Genomic DNA, 22,692 nt, shown 5'->3' with positions numbered 1-22,692 from the left:
CACCCCGGTTAATGGTAAGATTGAGATGAGATGAACCTGTCGAGCGGTTCACAGATTTCTACAGGAGGAGTTCCACAAATAGAAGATTATGGTTGAATTGAATTACTTTGTAATAACACACAGTGATTCATTCACAGATATTATATACTGCAATGCTCATTAGACATTTATAAACAATAAAAATGCAAACTCTTCACTTTTTAAAGCTGTACAAACCGATATTTATTAAAACTGTAAATGTTCTTCCCTATTCTTCTTCTTCCACCATTGCTTCTGTGGCAGTTTACAGAAGCGTACATAAGAAAGTTATGAAATTTGGCACACAGATAGAGGACAGTGCAAAATGATATCACACCAAATTTGGTGTCTCTATCTTAAACCCTGTAGTGTCTGTAGTTGCTTACAACTTCTGATGCATATTTGGTGGAAACGATTCTTTTTCCCTCTAAATCCTTTATATGAGAAATGTCTATTTTTGCTTATTACTACTGCAAACTTAGGTCTATGATCATCATGAGAGTAATCTTGTTAGATTCCTTGATGCATGCCAAGTCAAACACTACTAAATGGTTTCAGTCGGCTATGTTTAAAGACACTATGCAGTTATTTTACCTTAATATAACAGCTTCAAAGTTATTTCGGTGGTAAACAAAGTCATAGTATGGCGAATCATCCTCCTGTTGGAGGACGCCGCTAGCAAAACCAGCAATGCAAGCTTGAGAGTAGCGACCCTGACAAATCTTGCGAGAATCACGACTTGCTTTAAGGCAACGATGTCACACACGTTAGGCTTGTTTGACTTCATGCGCGCTGCAAGAACCGACCGCCGGATGACGTCAAAGTACCGCGAGAATGATCCAAGATGACACTTTGACGTCATCCGGGTGTCGGTTCTTGCAGCGCCGCATGAAGTCGAACAAGCCTAACGTGTGTGACATCGTTGCCTTAAAGCAAGTCGTGATTCTCGCAAGATTTGTCAGGGTCGCTACTCTCAAGCTTGCATTGCTGGTTTTGCTAGCGGCGTCCTCCAACAGGAGGATGATTCGCCCTACTATGACTTTGTTTACCACCAAAATAACTTTGATAAGTCGATCAAGCCTATAACAACAACTGCACGCGCGAATAGAAGTGATGCTAAACGATTTAAAAGTTAAGAAAGCGCGTTCGGAAGAGAGTAGGAAAAGGAAAAGAGAATCTGACAGCGTTAGGAACCGGACAAGAGTCCCACTCGGTCAGGTTTTTACTCGTTGGCGTGAGCTAAAAGACAGCACTGGATGGGATGCTGATCTGGCGATCTTGTTGGTGGACTAGTAAGTAAATCTCTTATTTGTAAACTTGTTTGCGGTCTATGTTGTTTGTTGTTGGGCTTGCTTGTAGTATGTCATGCGATTATCATGACAACAGTTGTCAATATCTCACATAATTATCAGGACATAAATAAGCCTAGAGGTTGTAAATAGTGTAAACATGCACAATTTGCAAACTATATTGATAAATAGCAATAATCATGTATAGTGAGATTATAGCTAACAATGTTATGAAATAATGCAACGTACACAATTAACTTTGTCATGGCATTACAATAAAAGAACACAAATGAAATGATACAGTAGACATAGACTATATGTTTACTTGTGATTTAGCTGCAATCATGTAAAAACGTTATAAACGTTGCAAACGCGGTACTTTATTATTATATGCACTCTACACTTGCAATAAACTTCTTAGTATCCTATTAACATCATCAGTAGTTTAGTAGACTATGCAGTAGCCTAATATTTGTATGAAATTGTAAAACATTACCTGGTCATTATCTTCGGATGTGTACAGAGTGGGGGTGGAAAATTACGACAGTTGCAAGTATTCTCCAGTGACTCTAGGGGTTGCTGTTTGACAAAAACACAGAAAATACATAGAGCACCTTTAATTTTGTCATTAAGTTTTTATAAAATGCTATTGCATATTGCTATGAAATTTGGTGTGGTCAATGACATGTTCTGAGACCACCTACAAACCTTTTAATGGTCAATATATATAAATATAATAAAAATATATAATATGATAAAAGGTGCTCATAGCTTTGGATTTAATTGCCATACTGTCATAAGACTTTACTCTATGATTATGGGGCTCATGCTGAGTATAATGGTACCAAATTTGTCATAGTCAAACTTACTTCCTGTTTTATTAAAAACTTACTTTTTCGCACTCCTCCTAAAGTTTGTCTGATTGGCTTGAAATTTTGTATGTATTATTCAACATAGTCTCATGGAAATTGGTATAAATAGCACGTAGTGTTAAAAGTCGTACAATACATACGCCAAATTCAATTTGACATGCATATGATAAGCCGGTCCTTCCCGTTCACTTAATACAACGCATCTTTTTGTGCCGTTTTATGTATTGGTTTCTAAAAAAGTTTTTTAAACCATTGTTGCTTGGGTTTGAGATTAAATTTGGGATTGCTTTAGGATGTCATTTAATATATAGGTTTCTACATGTTCGGATATTTTAGAAAATATTTTAGATCTTTCAGTTGATTAAATGTAATATTACGGGGTCCAGCAATAGTCCACGACCTTCAAGTCCAAAAAAAGTGCGTCCATCCTCCACAAACTAAATCCAAACGACTCCAGGATGACAAACAAAGGTCTTCTGGGGGTGATCCGCGCGGTGTTGTTGTAGAAATATCCATATTTAAAATGTTATTAACGTTATAAACTACCTTCCGGTTGCGCCGCCATCTTAGACTCAGGAGAGAGTATTAGCGTAGTGTACGCACTTTTCTTAGTGACGTATGACAAATTCGGAGGGCGGGGGACAGAGCAGCAGCAGAGAAACTCTGTACGCTGCGTAAGCGCTCATCCTGAATGCGGATGAGACTGGGATGGCGGCGCTACCGGAAGGTAGTTAATTACGTTAATAAAATTTTAAATATGGATATTTCTACAACAACACCGCACGGATTACCCTCAGAAGACCTTTGTTTATCATCCTGGAGCCGTTTGGATTTAATTTGTGAAGGATGGACGCACTTTTTTTGGACTTAAAGGTCGTGGACGGCTGGACCCCGTAATATTACATTTAATCAACTGAAAGATCTAGAATATTTTCTAAAATATCAGAAAATGTGTTTGTCTGAAAAACGATGGACATATGCAACTTGGACAGCTTGGGGGTGAGTAAATCATGGGTTTAATATCGTTTTTGGCCGAAGGCCTAGTCCTGGATTAAGCTAATCATGGTCTGGGAAACCGCCCCTTTAAGTGCTTGTGGAATAAATTATAAGTTGGATCCGTTTTTAATTATTTAACATATTTACGTAAATTAATTTAAATGGTTAAAAAATGCAAACTGTTCACTTTTTAAAGCTGTACACACCCATGATTTAGTCGGTTGATGTAACTGTAGGCCAACTAGCATATACATACTGATGCAATGTATACCTTGAATGCACTGAAGTCACTTTGGTGTGTCGACTAAATGCATAATAAATGTTACATTTTATCTATGTATTACAGATTCACTGCTAGTGCTACATGACTTCTGCAGTACTCTACACCACTCCTATACACAAACCATCAGGTCCACATTTGCATTGAAAGTAAACAGTAACAGCAGGTGAAAGTTTCAGGAAATGAGGTTGAATGCATGCTATTGAGCAAACCTTGAAGCAACACAAGTCTTTTACATTTTCAAGTCAACTTTGCCATCTCACCAGTGTGCTGAATCAGCAAATGAAATAGATTTATACTCCTAACAGTTTAAATGTTCATCCAATGTATGCACAGCCCAATAAAAAGTGAAATCAGGTAAGAGGTTGTTGTGGTTTACATTGGGACAAAGGTAACATGAGATTTGTGTGTCACAGTTCAAGTGCGCACATTGACATGGATTGACTGGTTTAGAAAATATTACATTATCTTTTATAAATCAAGTATGCATGTATTCTGTATGTATATGCAGTAATATGAGTACAAATATTTTAGATTTTTGTAGCTGTAGCTTTAGGAGATATTTTATCTGAAATGTAAGTTTAATCATTCATCAAAGGGTGTCATATCTTTTTTATATGCTGACATGATTGTACCAGCCCTCTGTTCTTATGGTTTCTTTGTTTTGGAGAATAACGCCCCCTAGATTCACACGAGGTCCCTCCCTCCTCTATCTGCTATAAATGTATGAATGCAGCAGACACACATTCAGTGATTCTTGTGCAGCACAGACGCTCAGATTTAAAAATGGCTGTTTTTGAGACACTTCTGCATTTTTCCAGCAGTGGAACAATACTGGCAGCCTTGCTTGTGTTATTGGTCTTATATGTGCTTTCATCCAACTCCAAATCTCACAAAGAAGGAAAAGATCCACCAGGACCCAAACCACTTCCAGTGCTGGGAAACCTGCTGACGCTGGACCTGGAAAGACCTTTTGATACTCTCTGTGAGGTGAGATATCTTAATAAGAATAACAGCATCATTCAGAGATTTCTTTACTTATATTTTACTCTGTAACCTCCAGCTTTCCAAAACATATGGAAACGTATTCCAAGTGTTTTTTGGTCCTAGTAAAGTTGTGGTCTTGACCGGATACAAAACGGTTAAAGAGGCGCTCGTGAACCGAGCAGAAGAGTTTGGAGATCGAGATATTCAACCTGTTTTCAAACTACTTGGTGATAATCATGGTAAGAAGAACCTAAACTTGCAGTGTTCACTGTTTACTCAACCATCCATAGTGTACACATTTACAAGAGCAGAGTTATCTGTTTGAGGAAAGTGATGATTCAGGTGCACGTGTCACGTGATGTGTTGTCACTTGCAATAACCTGTTAAGCTCCGCCTCCTTCTTTGTAAGCGATAACTCCATATACAGCTAGTGTTCAATGTTCGAACCAATTTTTTGACTTAAAAAGTGCATCATGTGGGTATTTGGAGTGCACTATAGTTGTAGTACACTACAATACAGAATAAGTAGTGAAATAGGGCACACCTGATGTGTTTCTTTACTATGTAGAGAAAGCTACAGTACAAGTTTCCAACCAGACCTATGTATTTTACAAGTTGGCTAATTTGTATGAATTCATGTGAATCGTACCTAAACATACTTTATATCATAAAATAAAACAACCCTGACCATTACCCCATCATCACAGGGGTAAATGCAAATCGTAAAATGAATGAATGAATGAATTTGTACGAATTGTCATGAGATAGCGCTGGTCCAACATATGACATTTATACTACTTTGGAATGAATAAGTGCATAATCTAGACAATGCTTATCGGTAGATAACAGCATAGTTAATGTTAACTTTAGTCAGTGTTAATGAAGCATTAAATCAGTACAGAGGTGTAATCCAGTCTGATGTTTGTATTTTGATCAGGGATCCTCTTTGCCAATGGAGAGAGCTGGAAAGAGATGAGACGCTTCGCTCTGACTAACCTGCGTGACTTTGGGATGGGCAAGAGAGGATGCGAAGACAAAATCGTAGAGGAAATTCAGTATCTGAAAGAAGAGTTTGAGAAGTTTCAAGGTACGAAAATACATAGCTGGACATCTTAAAGCGATAGTTCAGCAAAAAATACAATTACCCTATGATTTACTCACCCTCGAGGAATGTTGGTCAAGTGTCTTCAAATGAAACATTCTCTGTTTTAAACTCTTGACGCGCACTAATTCATGGGCGTGATGACGTCGTTTTTTTTAACGCTGCTAACAATATCTATATAGCCTACTGTCTACAAACATTAATAATATTAACATCACTATACATCGTTTAAAAGGTCTACGGGTTTAGCATCAGTGTATGGTCTCTGTTTTGAGATACAGATGCTCTAGCATCATAAATGTAGTATTTTGTGACAGGAGTCCAGATGACAACATGCAAAATATAAACCGGACTTCTTACCTTTGTGTTGATATAACGATCGCAAGTCGAATCCAGTCTGTTTCAGATCTGTGAATAACCCATGAAAACCGTCTAATAGAATTCATCAAATTACCATTTTTGTCCACAAATGCATATAATCCATGAAATATAGATACAGTTGAAAGAAAAAGTATGTGAACCCTTTGGGCTTACTTGGATTTCTTCATAAATTGGTCATAAAATGTGTTCTGATCTTCATCTAAGTCACAACCATTGAGAAACACAGTCTGCTTAAACTAATACCGCACAAACATTATACGTGTTCATGTTTTAATTGAACACAACATGTAAACATTCATAGTGCAGGGTGGAAAAAGTATGTGAAACCCTAGGCTAATGACTTCTCCAAGAGCTAATTGGAGCCAGGAGTCAGCCAACCTGGGGTCCAATCAATGTGATGAGATTGGATGTGTTGATTAAAGCTGCCCTGTCCAATAAAAAACACACACCAGTTTTGAGTTTGCTGTTCCGAAGAAGCATTGTCTGATGTGAACCATGCCTTGCACAAAAGAGCTCTCAGAAGACCTACGATCAAGGATTGTTGACTTACATAAAGCTGGAAAGGGCTACAAAAGTATATCTAAAAGCCTTGGTGTCCATGTGTCCACGATAAGACAGATTGTCTACAAATGGAAAAAGTTCAGCACTGTTGCTACACTTCCTAGGCGTGGTCGTCCTGTAAAGATGACTGCAAGAGCACAGCACAGAATGCTCAATGAGGTGAAGAACAATCCTAGAGTGTCACCTAAAGACTTACAGAAATCTCTGGCACATGCTAACATTTTTGTTGACAAATCTACAATAAGGAAAACATTAAACAAGAATGGACTTCATGGGAGGACACCACGGAGGAAGCCACTGCTGTCCAAAAAAAAAAACATTACAGCACGTTTGAAGTTTGCAAAACAGCACCTGGATGTTACACAGCACTACTGGCAAAACATTCTGTGGACAGATGAAACCAAAATTGAGTTGTTTGGAAAGAACACACAACGTGTGGAGAACAAAAGGCACAGCACACCAACATCAAAACCTCATCCCAACTGTGAAATATGGTGGAGGAGGCATCATGGTTTGGGGCTGCTTTGCTGCCTCAGGCCCTGGACGGATTCCTGTCATCGATGGAAATGATTTCCAAAGTTTATCAAGACATTTTGCAGGAAAACATAAGACCATCTGTCTGCCAACTGAAGCTTAACAGGGGATGGACGATGCAACAGGACAACGACCCAAAGCATAGAAGTAAATCAACAACAGAATGGCTTTAACAGAAGAAAATACGCCTTCTGGAGTCCTGACCTCATCCCGATTGAGATGCTGTGGCATGACCTCAAGAGAGCAATTCACACCAGACATCCCAAGAATATTGCTGAACTGAAACACTTTTGTAAAGAGGAATGGTCCAAAATGTATCCAGACCGTTGTGCAGGTCTGATCTGCAACTATAGGAAACGTTTGGTAGAGGTTATTGCTGTCAAAGGAGGGTCAACCAGTTATTAAACCCAGGGGTTCGCATGCTTTTTCCACCCTGCACTGTGAATGTTTGCATTTTGTGTTTAATAAAAACATGAAAACGTATAATGTTTGTGTGGTATTAGTTTAAGCAGACGGTGTTTCTCTATTGTTGTAACTTAGATGAAGATCAGAACACATTTTATGACCAATTTATGAAGAAATCCAAGTAAGCCCAATGGGTTCACATACTTTTTCTTTCAACTGTATATAGTCTGTTGTTTACATCAGATTTCGCATGAAAGTGTATGAGATGGAGCCGCAGGGGTCATGTCAGCTGGGGGTTCAGGGTTTTTTCAGTAAGTTTTTTACATTTCTGTGCCAGCTTGCTAGGTGTTTGCTCAGATTTGAGGTGGAATTTTTCGCTCTACTTCACAGAAGTAATCCACATGGCTCCAAGAAGTTAATAAAGGCCTTCTGGCTACTAACGTGAGCTAGTTATTAAAGTTTATAGAGTATTAAATATGGATATTTCGCTTACAAAAAAACATCAGTTAATCCCCTGGAGCTATGTGGTTTCTTTTGTGTAGGATGGATGCCTTCTTGAAAGACACAGGACATTTTCTAAAATAACTCAAATTGTGTTTGTCTTAAAAATGATGGACATATGTATCTCAGATGACTGGAGGGAAGTAAATCATTTGGGTTATTTTCTTTTTTTTGCGGAACTTATGCTTTAAATTATTAATAAGATTCATCGAGTGAGTGAGTTTGTTTATTTTTACAGGGAAAGCCTTCGATACAACTCAACCCGTGAACTACGCTGTATCAAACATCATCTCATCTATTGTGTATGGCAGCAGATTTGAATACACAGATCCTCACTTCAGAGCAATGGTTGACAGGGCAAATGAAAACGTTCGGCTTGGGGGATCTGCTTCTTTGCGGGTATTCTTTTTATGTTCAGTCTATTTTTTTTATATTTTAAATTGCATTGTGTCATTTACATTATAATATATATGAGACATAAAAGGTCATTTACCATAAGATGTAAAATCACAATTCATAACTTTTACCTCTCTATCGCCATCTTTGTTTGAAAACATAAAACTGTAGGTTACATTAAGAACTTATCTTTATATTTGTTCAAAAGCATCTGACATTTCCTCGTGAAATCTAATCTGACAGCTAAACTTGTGAATCATTATTTTAGGCTTATCATTCTGAATAGGGTTAGATAAGGATACCTTTAATATGATTTTATATTAAGGTAATAAACTTTAGAGACGTTTATGAATGATGGTTACACACCGGTCTGTTATTGTGGCGAAATCTCCACATGATGTGGCACAAAGCGAAACGTGATTGGTTGCTTTACCTGTCAGTTAAATGGCCTCTTGGGCTGTCCTATAGCCATTCAAATGGGCCATTGTTCCCAGTATGAAGGTTGCACACAGTTCTCTATGAAGGTCTGGCTACATTATATGGGTGAACATTAACAAATTTTCTGGTAACACTTTATTTTACGGTGTCTTTGTTACACATGCTACATGTAATTATTATAGTAATAACAGTTAATTATGCATAGTTACATGCAACTAACCCTTAACCAAACCCTATTCCTAACCTCAACCCTATAGTAAGTACATGTTGTTATTTATTATTACTTAGTACTAAAATGTATAATTACACTGCAACAGTGATGCCGTAAAATAAAGTGTGACCAATTTTCTTTTATGCCAAAAATCCTTAGGATATTAAGTAGATCATGCTTTATGAAGATATGTTGTAAATTTTAAACTGTAAATATATAAAATGTATTTTCCATTAGTAATATGTGTTGGCAAGGACTTCATTTGGACAACTTCAAAGGCAAATTATTCCAGATTTTCACATATAGTCAACCTAAACAAACCATACATCATTATTAGCCTATTTATTCAGCTTTCAGATGATTTATACATCTCCTTTTTTATTATTCTTATGACTAGTTTGTGGTTGTGGTCCAACAACCCAGCATAGGTTAAATTACAACACAACATGTTTTTGGCCCAATGCCGGGTTGAAAATAACCCAGCTTTGTTTGTCTCTGCTCTCTTCTTGTAGGTGTATAACATGTTTCCATGGCTGGGTCCGTTCCTGAACAGCAAAAAGGCCATCCTAAAAAATGCTCTAAAGAACATAGAGTCAATAACACAGTTGATCTCTGAGCTGTTAGAGACCCTGAATCCACAGGACAGCAGAGGATTTGTTGACTCCTTTCTCATCCGAAAACAGAGCGACGAGGTATGGAAATAAAGTGTTTTCATCATTGATTGAGTAGGAAAATAATTTGTTAAATTAAAAAATTAATAATTAAAATTCCTGTCTAGCTCAGTGGAATAGCATTGCGTTAGCAGCACAAAATGTCATGGGTTTGAATAAACGCATCTGCCAAATCCATAAATTTAATGTAAATGAGTAGTCTATTATGCAGTTGGCAGAACTGAATACATGTTGCATTCTGTGTTTGTCAGAAATCCAGCAAGAAGGACTCACATTTCCACCAGGATAATCTTCTCCTATGTGTGTTAAATCTTTTCGTTGCTGGTACTGACACTACAGGAACAACATTGCGATGGGGCCTGATGATTATGGCCAAATACCCTCATATCCAAGGTAAAAATACAGTACTTTATAAAAATGTTCATCAGTTCAGCTGAATTCAATTGTGAATGAACAATAATGTGCTGTGTTTGTATGCAGATCGAGTTCAAGAGGAGATTGACAGAGTGATCGGTGGACGTCAGCCAATGGTGGACGACAGAAAGAATTTACCTTACACAGATGCCGTGATCCATGAAGTACAGAGACTGGCCAACATAGTGCCCATGAATCTACCACATACGACCAGCTGTGATGTGAACTTCAATGGATATTTCATCAAGAAGGTCAGTCAAAAAGATAGTTTGTAAAAGCTCACATTCTTATCTCAAGAGCTGCTGTAAATGCAATTGTGCAACCTTTGTTGAAAAAAACTCAACTTGATCCAGTAATGTGCAGTAATTGATCTCTAAACTGCCTTTCATCTCTAAGCTTTTGGGCATGTTCCTATCTGGTTTTAGATCATTACATAGCACTGAGTCAGCTCTGTTGAGGGTTACAAATATCTTGCTTATTCTGGATTCAGGTTCTTGTGTTTTATTTTGGTTTTATTGGACTTGAGTGCTAAATTTGACAACATTAACCATAGCATGCTTCTTGAATGACTAGACTATATTGTAGGTGTCAAAAGAACTGTATTACAATGGTTTGCTTTGTACCTCAAGAATATGACTTTTCCTGTAAATTTAGGAAAATTTTCCTTCTCATCTCATCTGCACCTGTTTTCTGTGGTGTACCACAGGGATCCGTTTTGGGACCTTTATTGTTTTTCCTTTATATGCTTCCATTGGCCCTTAATTTTCAGAAATAGAACATTTCATATCACTGTTATGCAGACAATTCTCAGTTTTACCTTCCATTAAGGCTTGATACCACTGTATCATTTGATGTTATTAAAATGTGTAAATGATATCAAGAGGTGGATGACAAATTATGTTTTGCTGATAAATGATGATAAAACAGAGGTTTTAACTCTAGGTTGTCTTGCAAATTTCTCTTCTGATCTGAAAGCCCAGTTAGGTTCTCCTTCACCAAACCAGTATTTTTAAAATTAGTGCTGAGAAGCTTTTTCATTTAGTGCAAAGTTGAAAAATCTTCTTTCAAGGAAAAGTTTAGAAGTTTTGATTCTTGCTCTTGTAACATCACGATTAGGTTATTGCAACTGTCATTCAATCTTCATTATCACCATTGTAAGTTGTTTAAAATGCAGCTGCAAGACTTTTGACTGAGTCTAAAGAAAAGGAACCACATTTCCCCTATCATTAAATTTAGAGTTGTTTTTAAAATGCTTATGTTTGTATATAAGGTGTTGTCTGGTTGTGCACCAAGATATATAGATCTGATTAATATATCTACCTTGTAAACTGTACAGCACTTTAGGTCAATCTATATTGTGTTTAAATGTGCTTTATAAATAAATGTTGTTGCGACAGATACTGTAAAAAATGTTTACATGTTGTAATTTGGTCTTCTGTTTGTTTTCTAGGGTACCACTGTAATTCCTCTGTTGACGTCTGTATTAAGGGATGAAAGTGTTTGGAAGAAACCACACAGCTTTTATCCAGAACACTTTCTTGATGAGAAGGGCCAGTTTGTTAAGAACGACGCTTTCATGCCCTTTTCTGCAGGTACTTTCAAATCTACACTAGACCAGATGTTGTAGTATGCTTGCAGTATGTATACATTTGAGCAATAATTCATCTCTCTCTCTCTCTCTCTCTGCAGGCCGCAGGATTTGTCTAGGAGAGAGTTTGGCCAGGATGGAGCTTTTTCTTTTCTTCACCACCCTTCTTCAGATCTTTCGTTTCACTCCTCCACCCGGCGTGTCTGGAGATGAACTGGATCTCAAAGGAATTGTTGGAATCACATTGAATCCATCACCACACAAACTGTGTGCCGTCAAACGCTCCTAAATATAGATCCACATATGGATAAAAAATTTGGCACTAATTTTACAAAATGCACAAACTGTTTGGGGGTTAGGATTAGGTTAGGGTTAGGTAAGTATGTAAATATGTAAATAATGAAATAAATTATTAAATTATTAATAATTATTAAATTATTATTACGACTTAAAAAAAACCTTCAGACGCACATCAGTGATTAGTCAATCTGAGACGCTGATGGTAGCATAAGTTCTTTTAAATGAGATTAATGCTAATTAATGGATAAACACTGTCATTGATTGTCCAGGTAACATTGTTCAGTATTAAGAGTCAGGTGTAATTTTATAAACTGCCATTATTCTGGTATTATTGTTGTGAAGTTTCTGTAAACATTTCTCATGTAAAAATAACTTGTTCAGGGCAGGATTACATTAAAAACAAACCTTAATTTTCCAAATGGCTTCTCCTTATACAAACTTTTTAGCATTTTAAACGTATGACCCGAACTGTACCAATAAAAGAAAATGACATCGTAAAAGTCAAAAGTTGGATTAACTTAAAAAAAATACTTCAATTGCTAAACTTAAACTTGAAACTTAACCTTAGTTTAGCAAAAATGTTTTTTTTTAGGTGTTACTAATTGAAGTAATTTTGTTGTTTAATTTTGTATACATTGAATGCACTGTACAGTAAGTTGCTTTGAATAAAAGTCTCAGCTATCTGCATAAATGTCCACACATATTCTGAACTCATAACAGATTCAATGCTAAATGATTCACATACCATCAGGTTTATATTTGCATTATATTTTGCTCTTTAAGAAATGAGGTTGAATGCATGCCATTAAATAAACCTCGAAGCAACACAGATCCTTTACATTTAAAGTCTGGAAGACAAAATAACTTTAGTTTATAAATAAACCATCTCTCCGGTGTGCTGATCAGCAAATGAAGTAGTTTTATACTTCAGACAGTTTAAATATTAATCCAAATGTATTTAAAGCCCAATAAAGAGTGACAGGAGGTACGAGGTTATTTTGGTTTTCATTGGGACAAAGGTACACTCTTAAAAATAAAGATGCTTTTGTCTAAATGGTTCTATAAAGAACCTTTAGCATGTCTTTGTGGTTAAAAAAAGTTTCTTCACATTATAAAAAGGTAAAAAGAAATCGTTATTCTAAGATTTAAGCAATTTTATTTTTTTAGAGGGTAACATAAATTTTGTGTCATAGTTCAAATGCACACATTGATATGATACACATATGATATACAAATCAAGTATTTATCTACAGTATATACTCTACTGTATGTATAAGAAATAATATGGGTGCCAATATGTTACACTTTTGTAACTATGGCTTTAGTAGATATGTTTGAGTCATTATTTGGGTCATGACCCAGCAGTTAAAAACCACTGGACTAAATCAGATGACACAAATGAGAGCTGATTAGATAAACAGACAGGACATCCAGGTTTTATATCTTAAGCCCTTTGATCAAATATAACCTCTGTCAGACAAACATTGCATAATCAGGTGTGTGAAAGAGGTTAGAAGTCAGTACAGCTTAAATTGTAATTAAACCTAGGTCAGAAAGACGTTACATCACATTAACCTGTGAGTTATTGTTCCAGAAAGTTCACCCCGGTTAATGGTAAGATTGAGATGAGATGAACCTGTCGAGCGGTTCACAGATTTCTACAGGAGGAGTTCCACAAATAGAAGATTATGGTTGAATTGAATTACTTTGTAATAACACACAGTGATTCATTCACAGATATTATATACTGCAATGCTCATTAGACATTTATAAACAATAAAAATGCAAACTCTTCACTTTTTAAAGCTGTACAAACCGATATTTATTAAAACTGTAAATGTTCTTCCCTATTCTTCTTCTTCCACCATTGCTTCTGTGGCAGTTTACAGAAGCGTACATAAGAAAGTTATGAAATTTGGCACACAGATAGAGGACAGTGCAAAATGATATCACACCAAATTTGGTGTCTCTATCTTAAACCCTGTAGTGTCTGTAGTTGCTTACAACTTCTGATGCATATTTGGTGGAAACGATTCTTTTTCCCTCTAAATCCTTTATATGAGAAATGTCTATTTTTGCTTATTACTACTGCAAACTTAGGTCTATGATCATCATGAGAGTAATCTTGTTAGATTCCTTGATGCATGCCAAGTCAAACACTACTAAATGGTTTCAGTCGGCTATGTTTAAAGACACTATGCAGTTATTTTACCTTAATATAACAGCTTCAAAGTTATTTCGGTGGTAAACAAAGTCATAGTATGGCGAATCATCCTCCTGTTGGAGGACGCCGCTAGCAAAACCAGCAATGCAAGCTTGAGAGTAGCGACCCTGACAAATCTTGCGAGAATCACGACTTGCTTTAAGGCAACGATGTCACACACGTTAGGCTTGTTCGACTTCATGCGCGCTGCAAGAACCGACCGCCGGATGACGTCAAAGTACCGCGAGAATGATCCAAGATGACACTTTGACGTCATCCGGGTGTCGGTTCTTGCAGCGCCGCATGAAGTCGAACAAGCCTAACGTGTGTGACATCGTTGCCTTAAAGCAAGTCGTGATTCTCGCAAGATTTGTCAGGGTCGCTACTCTCAAGCTTGCATTGCTGGTTTTGCTAGCGGCGTCCTTCAACAGAAGGATGATTCGCCCTACTATGACTTTGTTTACCACCGAAATAACTTTGATAAGTCGATCAAGCCTATAACAACAACTGCATGCGCGAATAGAAGTGATGCTAAATGATTTAAAAGTTAAGAAAGCGCATTCAGAAGAGAGTAGGAAAAGGAAAAGAGAATCTGACAGCGTTAGGAACCGGACAAGAGTCCCACTCGATCAGGTTTTTACTCGTTGGCGTGAGCTAAAAGACAGCACTGGATGGGATGCTGATCTGGCGATCTTGTTGGTGGACTAGTAAGTAAATCTCTTATTTGTAAACTTGTTTGCGGTCTATGTTGTTTGTTGTTGGGCTTGCTTGTAGTATGTCATGCGATTATCATGACAACAGTTGTCAATATCTCACATAATTATCAGGACATAAATAAGCCTAGAGGTTGTAAATAGTGTAAACATGCACAATTTGCAAACTATTATGATAAATAGCAATAATCATGTATAGTGAGATTATAGCTAACAATGTTATGAAATAATGCAACGTACACAATTAACTTTGTCATGGCATTACAATAAAAGAACACAAATGAAATGATACAGTAGACATAGACTATATGTTTACTTGTGATTTAGCTGCAATCATGTAAAAACGTTATAAACGTTGCAAACGCGGTACTTTATTATTATATGCACTCTACACTTGCAATAAACTTCTTAGTATCCTATTAACATCATCAGTAGTTTAGTAGACTATGCAGTAGCCTAATATTTGTATGAAATTGTAAAACATTACCTGGTCATTATCTTCGGATGTGTACAGAATGGGGGTGGAAAATTACGACAGTTGCAAGTATTCTCCAGTGACTCTAGGGGTTGCTGTTTGACAAAAACACCGAAAATACATAGAGCACCTTTAATTTTGTCATTAAGTTTTTATAAAATGCTATTGCATATTGCTATGAAATTTGGTGTGGTCAATGACATGTTCTGAGACCACCTACAAACCTTTTAATGGTCAATATATATAAATATAATAAAAATATATAATATGATAAAAGGTGCTCATAGCTTTGGATTTAATTGCCATACTGTCATAAGACTTTACTCTATGATTATGGGGCTCATGCTGAGTATAATGGTACCAAATTTGTCATAGTCAAACTTACTTCCTGTTTTATTAAAAACTTACTTTTTCGCACTCCTCCTAAAGTTTGTCTGATTGGCTTGAAATTTTGTATGTATTATTCAACATAGTCTCATGGAAATTGGTATAAATAGCACGTAGTGTTAAAAGTCGTACAATACATACGCCAAATTCAAATTTGACATGCATATGATAAGCCGGTCCTTCCCGTTCACTTAATACAACGCATCTTTTTGTGCCGTTTTATGTATTGGTTTCTAAAAAAGTTTTTTAAACCATTGTTGCTTGGGTTTGAGATTAAATTTGGGATTGCTTTAGGATGTCATTTAATATATAGGTTTCTACATGTTTTTGTCTGTTTTTAAACCATGGTTGCTTAGAGTTGGGGTTAGAATTGGGGTTTGTGTTAGGTTGTCAATTTATGTAACAAAATGTTGCATAAAAAGCGCATATTTATGTGAACAGGAAGGACTGGCTTATCATATGCATGCAAAATTAAAATTTTTCGTATGTATTGCATGACTTTACACACTGCGTGCTATTTATACGCACTTCGTTAGACTGGGCTTGTATCACCCTCCAGGCAAAAAGTTATCAATAGCTTTTTTATAGATCAATCTGTTAAAAAGTTAACTTTAGTCTCACCAGTGTTTAAATATTCATCCAAATGTATGTAACGCTCAATACAGAATGATAGGAGAGGTTATGTGGTTTTAACTGGGACTAAGATAACATGAGATTTGTATGTCAGAGTTTGACATGGATTGAGCAAATTTGACATGGATTTACTATAGTTTAGAAAGTATCATATTATCTTATACAGTATACATACATACTTGTATAAGCAATAACATGGGTGCAAATATGTTACACTTTTGTAGCTATGGCTTCAGGAGATGTTTTTCTGCCTTAATGAACAAGCTGAAGTTTAATCATTCATCAAAAGGTGTTGTATATCTACATGCTGACATGGTCTTATATCAGCCCCCGTTCTTTCTTTGTTTTGGAGAATAACCCCCCCCCCCCCAAGGTTCACACAAGGTCCCTCCCTTCCTCTACCTGATATAAGTGTATGAATGAAACAGGCACACGTTCAGTGATTCCTGTGCAGAACAGACGCTCAGATTTAATAATGGCTGTTGTGGAGGCACTTCTGCAGTTTTCCAGCAGTGGTACATTACTGGCTGCCTTGATTGTGTTTTTGGTTTTATATGTGCTTTCATCCAACTCCAAATCTCACAAAGAAGGAAAAGATCCACCAGGACCCAAACCACTTCCAGTGTTGGGAAACCTGCTGACGCTGGACCTGGAAAGACCCTTTGATACTCTCTGTGAGGTGAGACATTTAAACAACAATAGGAGCATCATTTAGAGATTTCTTTACTCATGTTTTACTCTGTAACCTCCAGCTTTCCAAAACATATGGAAATGTATTCCAAGTGTTTTTGGGTCCCAGTAAAGTTGTGGTCTTGACCGGATATAAAACGGTTAAAGAGGCGCTCGTGAACCGAGCAGAAGAGTTTGGAGATCGATATATTCAACCTAGTTTCCAACTACTTGGTAAAAAAAATCATGGTAAGAAGAACTTAAATTTGCAGTATTCACTGTGTAGTTGATCATCTAGTGTACACATTTACAAGGGCAGAGTTTTGTGTTTGAGAGAAGTGATGATTAATGTGCATCTAATATTTTGAACATTTTAGCTCCACCTCTTTCTTTGTAATCAGTAACATTTAGTGTTCAATGTTCCAAACTATTTCTTTTACTTGATTGCATCATCTGGGTGTGTGGAGTGCACTAGGTCTGCATGTGTGAAGGTAATGTTCATACTTCAATACGTAAGGAATAATTGACGATGGGCCATTGAATTATATGAAAATAATGTACACTCAAAGAGCAATGCGTTACACCGCGGGTGTGCATTATTTTCAAAAAATTCAAAGGACTGGAGTCAATTATTCCTCTTCTACCACGGTTAACACAAACATTGCTCTGGTGCCTATTTTTATGACATTTGACAAGTTAGGTGTGCGGTTATCAGAAATTAATGCATACCCAATGAACATTTCTCAGCCAATCAGAATACATCATTCAACAGACCCGTGGTATGCATAATAGGGCACGTGTACCACTTTTTTCACTATGTAGATAAAGCTACAAGGGTCCAACATATGACATTTATACTACTTTGAGATGAATAAATACACCTGGGTAATCCTTATTGGTAGATTAGAGCAGAAAAGTCACTAAGTTATGGTTAATATTAACCTTAGTTTGTATGAAACATATTAACAAAAGTTAAATCCAACGTTATCTCATGGCAATTAGTACGTATTTTACGAGGTGGCTGATTTGTATTAATTCATACAATCTCATTTGTAGATTTTTTTACAATTTGCCTTGACCCCTGTGACGTTGGTGTTAGGGGTTGGGTTTTGTTATTGTTTTTTATGATAATCGTATGTTTTTGCGCGATTAACTTTGTATGAATTAATATGAATAAGCCACCTTGTAAAATATGTATGAATTCTCGTGAGAACGGGCGGGTTATATCAGTACATCCAGTAGGCGTAATCCAGTCAAATGTTTGTGTTTTGATCATGGGATCCTCTCTGCCAATGGGGAGAGCTGGAAAGAGATGAGACGTTTCGCTCTGACTAACCTGCGTGACTTTGGGATGGGCAAGAGAGGATGTGAAGACAAAATCATAGAGGAAATTCAGTATCTGAAAAAAGAGTTTAAGAAATTTCAAGGTACTACAATACACAGCTGGACATCTGAAGTCATGCTCATACTTTATAAGATTCATTGAGAGAGTTTGTTTGTTTGTTTTTACAGGGAAAGCCTTCGATACAACTCGACCTGTGAACTACGCTGTATCAAACATCATCTCATCTATCGTGTATGGCAGCAGATTTGAATACACAGATCCTCGCTTCACAGCAATGGTTGACAGGGCAAATGAAAACGTTAGGCTTAGTGGATCTGTTTCTATGCGGGTATTCTTTTTTGTTAATTTTTTATAGACATCCCTTAAAACATCCTGCGACTCATGTTGTTTGTCTTTACTCTCTTTTGGTAGCTGTATAACATATTTCCATGGCTGGGTCCGTTCATGAACATCAAAAAGGTCATCATAACAAATGCTCTAAAAAACAGAGAGTCAATAACACAGTTGATATCTGAGCTGTTAGAGACCCTGAATCCACAGGACAGCAGAGGATTTGTTGACTCCTTTCTCATCCGAAAACAGAGCGATGAGGTATGGAAATACAGTGTTTTCTTCACATGCTATGTAGTTGGTGTTTTCATCTTTATGTAATGAAATACAATGACTAACACGGTGTATAACTCTGCCTCACATGGGCAAGGGCTGCCATGATGCCCTGTCACATGAACCACAAAAAGACATACAGGGCTAACAGGATCATGACAGTACTCCCCCCTTAAGGGACGTCTCCTGGTGTACCCAGGCAACATCAAAACATTACATAAACATGACAAAACAAAGACAAAGTCCAGAAGGCCCGACAGTGCTGGAGATCCAGACCCCCAAGACATGAAGCGGGAAGAATAGTCTCCGCAGAAGAGATGGGCTCAGGACCCAGCACGCTGACCAGGAAACCAGACATGAGACTCGCCATCCAGGAACCTTCTTGCGGGGCTTGCCGACTGGAACACTTCAGTGGAGCTTGCTGACCAGGCACATGTCCGCGGAGCTCGCCGACAAGCCACACGTCCGCGGGGCTCGCCGACCAGGCACACTTCCATGGGGCTCGACGACCAGGCACACGTCCATGGGGCTCGCTGATCATGCACACATCTGCAGGACTCGCTGACCAGGAAAACTCCCGCGAAGCTCACCAGGAACACAGACCACGTGACTCTCCACACAAAACAAGACAACAGTGATGGCTGCCATGACCCTGTCACATGAAACACACAAAAAGACATACAGAGCTGACAGGATCATAACAAATTATATCCAAGAAACATATGAAGGGCACTGCTCCCGTCGTCACCTCCAGTTTGGACCTGCGGCAGACTTTTAGCAGAGATACTTTAATTATGGAGATAGCAACCTTTGGTATTATTCCATTAGAAAACCCATAATGGTCAATTTGACTAGCATGTATCGCCTCAGTCAATAATGATCAGTAACATTTGTTGCGTGCAATCAGAGTGTTACGACAGTCAGTTACAGTTTACATTTTAAAGTTTTTTGCCAGAATTTAAAATTACATTTTACTCTGTTCCTCAAAAAATGGCCTCTTGTTTCCTTCCCTGTTTATAGCAGCATTAGCAGCAATTTTATGCTAAGTTTGCAGGCTTCTCTAGATAGGGTCTTTGCTTTCAGTATCCTAACCATATTTGAATTTACTGTATCGGACCCAATCAGATCCACTGCGGATGGCATTTCGTGCAGCTTTGCATTGGCAGCCAGACTCTTCTCGGATGAAGTTTTTCTCCTACTGTATGTGTTTTGCGCGGATGCCCCACACACATACACGACTTTCCTTTTCCCCCATTGTCAAGATTTAGTAATTTATGTGTTAATCGACATTTAATCGACGACATTTAACATCTCTAGTAGGACGTTTTAAGGAATCAGTCGCTTACACAAGCAGATGCAAGATGGGCTTATTTGTGTATATTGAAATAACCTGTTTAGATTTGTAATGTTTAATAGAACTTTGTAGTCTCTTATGGTGTTGATAAAATAAATAAATGTATTCTGTGTTTGTCAGAAATCCAACAAGAAGGACTCACATTTCCATCATGAAAATCTTCTCAGGTCTGTGGTAAATCTTTTCGTTGCTGGTACTGACACTACAGGAACAACATTGCGCTGGGGTCTGATGATTATGGCCAAATACCCTCATATCCAAGGTAAAAATACAGTACTTTATAAAAACGTTCATCAGTTTGGCTGAATTCATTTCTGAATAATGTGCTGTGTTTGTATTCAGATCGAGTTCAAGAGGAGATTGACAGAGTGATCGGTGGACGTCAGCCAATGGTGGACGACAGAAAGAATTTACCTTACACTGATGCTGTAATCCATGAAGTACAGAGACTGGCCAACATAGTGCCCATGAATCTACCACATATGACCAGCTGTGATGTCAACTTCAATGGATATTTCATCAAGAAGGTCAGTCTAAAAGATATTTGTGTAATGAAGGCCAGCTAGTGTGTAAAAGTTTCCTATCTCAAGAGCTGCTATAGCGACAGATACTAAAGCCTTTAGTGTCCTTTTAAGAGCACCTGCCTCCCCACTACTAGTAGCCTAAAGTAGGAACACTTACAAGAGCAAAATCTTTACATGTTGTAATTTGGTCTTCTGTTTGTTTTCTAGGGTACCTCTGTAATTCCTCTGTTGACGTCTGTATTAAGGGATGAAAGTGTTTGGGAGAAACCACACAGCTTTTATCCAGAACACTTTCTTGATGAGAAGGGCCAGTTTGTTAAGAATGACGCTTTCATGCCCTTTTCTGCAGGTACTTTCAGATCTACACCAGACAAGAAGTTGTGCTTGCAGTACAGTATGTATAAATTTGAGAAATATTTCTCCCCCCTCAGGCCGCAGGATTTGTCTAGGAGAGAGTTTGGCCAGGATGGAGCTCTTTCTGTTCTTCACCTCCCTTCTTCAGATCTTCCGCTTCTCTCCTCCACCCGGAGTGTCTGGAGATGAACTGGATCTCAAGGGAATCGTTGGAATCACATTGAATCCATCACCACACAAACTGTGTGCTGTCCAGCGCTCCTGAATATCGATCCGCATAGGGATCAGATTTAAGCACCAATTATACAAAATGCACATCATGTAAATATATATTGTAAATACTGGAAGAAAGTATTAGCCACAGTGTGCAAAGCTACTTTTATTGTATAAGCTACATTTAAGTATGCACCAGACTACTTAATATTTACTCAGACATTTTGCTGAAAAGCAATTGAATAGGAAACTGAATTTATTTCCTCCAGTAATCTACACCTCAGCTAATGAATAGACTGACTGTAGAATCTCTATACTAATGCCGCATTCTAGGCAACCTGTAACCCCGTAAATTATGACTTCAAAACCATGACTTACGACTCTGAACTGGGAGTACATCGATCTAGTACAGTATTCTTCAACCCTGGTCCTCGAGGAGCCCTTCCGGAGTGTTTTGGATGTCTCCTTAATTAACACACCTGATTTTACTCATTAGCTTGTTAGGGAGACATTCAGGAAGGAGGCTGATGAGTTGGTTCAGGTGTTTTGAATGGGGAGACATCTACAGCTTTCTGGAAGGGGGTTCTCGAGGACCAGAACACTGATCTAGTACGAGTTCACGGGTGAGAAGTCACAGATTTGACTGCCGCTCCATATCACTTTCACAGGTAGAAGGTTGGAAAAACACGGGTTACAGGTTGCCTGGAATGTGTCCTCCCAGTTCAGAGTTGTGTGGCATGGTTTTGATTTACGGGCTCAAAAACCTGCCTGGAATGCAGCATAATATTGTACTAGAATGCATACAAGGTTTGTGTACTAGCAAGTTTATCTAAATGTACTTTAAGTCCGGAGTATTAGACCTATTGCGAATAGACGTCACAGTTACGTCACTGCAAGCTGTGTGTGTAATGTGGTCGCAGAAAAACAGTAATAATTTTAACAAGCTAGACGTTGAGTACAACCCAAATGCAGAAATTTATTAAAAACAACCAGGCAAACAAGACAAAAGGATAATCAAAACAGTAATCCAATAAACAGGCAAAAAGGTCATTACATGAAACATGAAAATTGAAGCAATGGCAATAGCTCTTAACGTTCGGTACCCAAATAAACTGACAATACTTTGCAACATGAATGAGAAATGGCATGGTTTAAATATACACAGAAAAGGAAGTGAATGTAGTTAAAGTGTGTGTCCATAGTCCAGTTGGGGAGAGGGTTCCATGTGGTGGTGGGATGAATGGACTTCTATTCATTATAAAAATGAATTAATTA

General features: G+C 37.6%; 2 protein-coding genes across 2 annotated transcripts; both read left to right on the top strand.

The window, feature by feature from the left end:
- The first annotated feature begins 4,200 nt into the window (after window positions 1-4,200).
- Window positions 4,201-12,635, top strand: LOC141351174 (cytochrome P450 2K1-like). Its single transcript, XM_073857722.1, has 9 exons — window positions 4,201-4,445; window positions 4,519-4,681; window positions 5,380-5,529; window positions 8,165-8,325; window positions 9,484-9,663; window positions 9,894-10,035; window positions 10,123-10,307; window positions 11,507-11,648; window positions 11,746-12,635. Exons 1-9 carry the CDS (start codon window positions 4,242-4,244, stop codon window positions 11,931-11,933), a joined length of 1,515 nt encoding a protein of 504 aa, XP_073713823.1. The 5' UTR covers window positions 4,201-4,241; the 3' UTR covers window positions 11,934-12,635.
- Window positions 12,636-15,311: 2,676 nt separating this feature from the next.
- On the top strand, window positions 15,312-22,342 carry LOC129436638 (cytochrome P450 2K1). The gene is made up of 9 exons (XM_073857735.1): window positions 15,312-17,034; window positions 17,108-17,258; window positions 18,278-18,451; window positions 18,537-18,697; window positions 18,781-18,960; window positions 20,447-20,588; window positions 20,669-20,853; window positions 21,058-21,199; window positions 21,282-22,342. The coding sequence occupies exons 1-9, from the start codon at window positions 16,771-16,773 to the stop codon at window positions 21,467-21,469; spliced, it is 1,587 nt and encodes a 528-aa protein (XP_073713836.1). The 5' UTR covers window positions 15,312-16,770; the 3' UTR covers window positions 21,470-22,342.
- Window positions 22,343-22,692: the final 350 nt, after the last annotated feature.

The sequence above is a fragment of the Misgurnus anguillicaudatus genome, chromosome 19 (genome assembly GCF_027580225.2).
Source record: "Misgurnus anguillicaudatus chromosome 19, ASM2758022v2, whole genome shotgun sequence".
In the NCBI taxonomy this organism is placed as follows: Eukaryota; Metazoa; Chordata; class Actinopteri; order Cypriniformes; family Cobitidae; genus Misgurnus; species Misgurnus anguillicaudatus.
The sequence above is the reverse complement of the archived record's forward strand: the minus strand, read 5'-3'. Positions and strand labels throughout refer to the sequence as shown.

Coding starts and splice junctions, on each gene's coding strand:
- LOC129436638 (XM_073857735.1), top strand. CDS start 16,771: ATGAATGAAACAGGCACACGTTCAGTGATTCCTGTGCAGAACAGACGC. Junction 20,854..21,057: donor ATGGATATTTCATCAAGAAG/GTCAGTCTAAAA, acceptor TTTGTTTTCTAG/GGTACCTCTGTAATTCCTCT. Junction 21,200..21,281: donor TTTCATGCCCTTTTCTGCAG/GTACTTTCAGAT, acceptor CTCCCCCCTCAG/GCCGCAGGATTTGTCTAGGA.
- LOC141351174 (XM_073857722.1), top strand. CDS start 4,242: ATGGCTGTTTTTGAGACACTTCTGCATTTTTCCAGCAGTGGAACAATA. Junction 8,326..9,483: donor GGGGATCTGCTTCTTTGCGG/GTATTCTTTTTA, acceptor CTCTTCTTGTAG/GTGTATAACATGTTTCCATG. Junction 11,649..11,745: donor TTTCATGCCCTTTTCTGCAG/GTACTTTCAAAT, acceptor CTCTCTCTGCAG/GCCGCAGGATTTGTCTAGGA.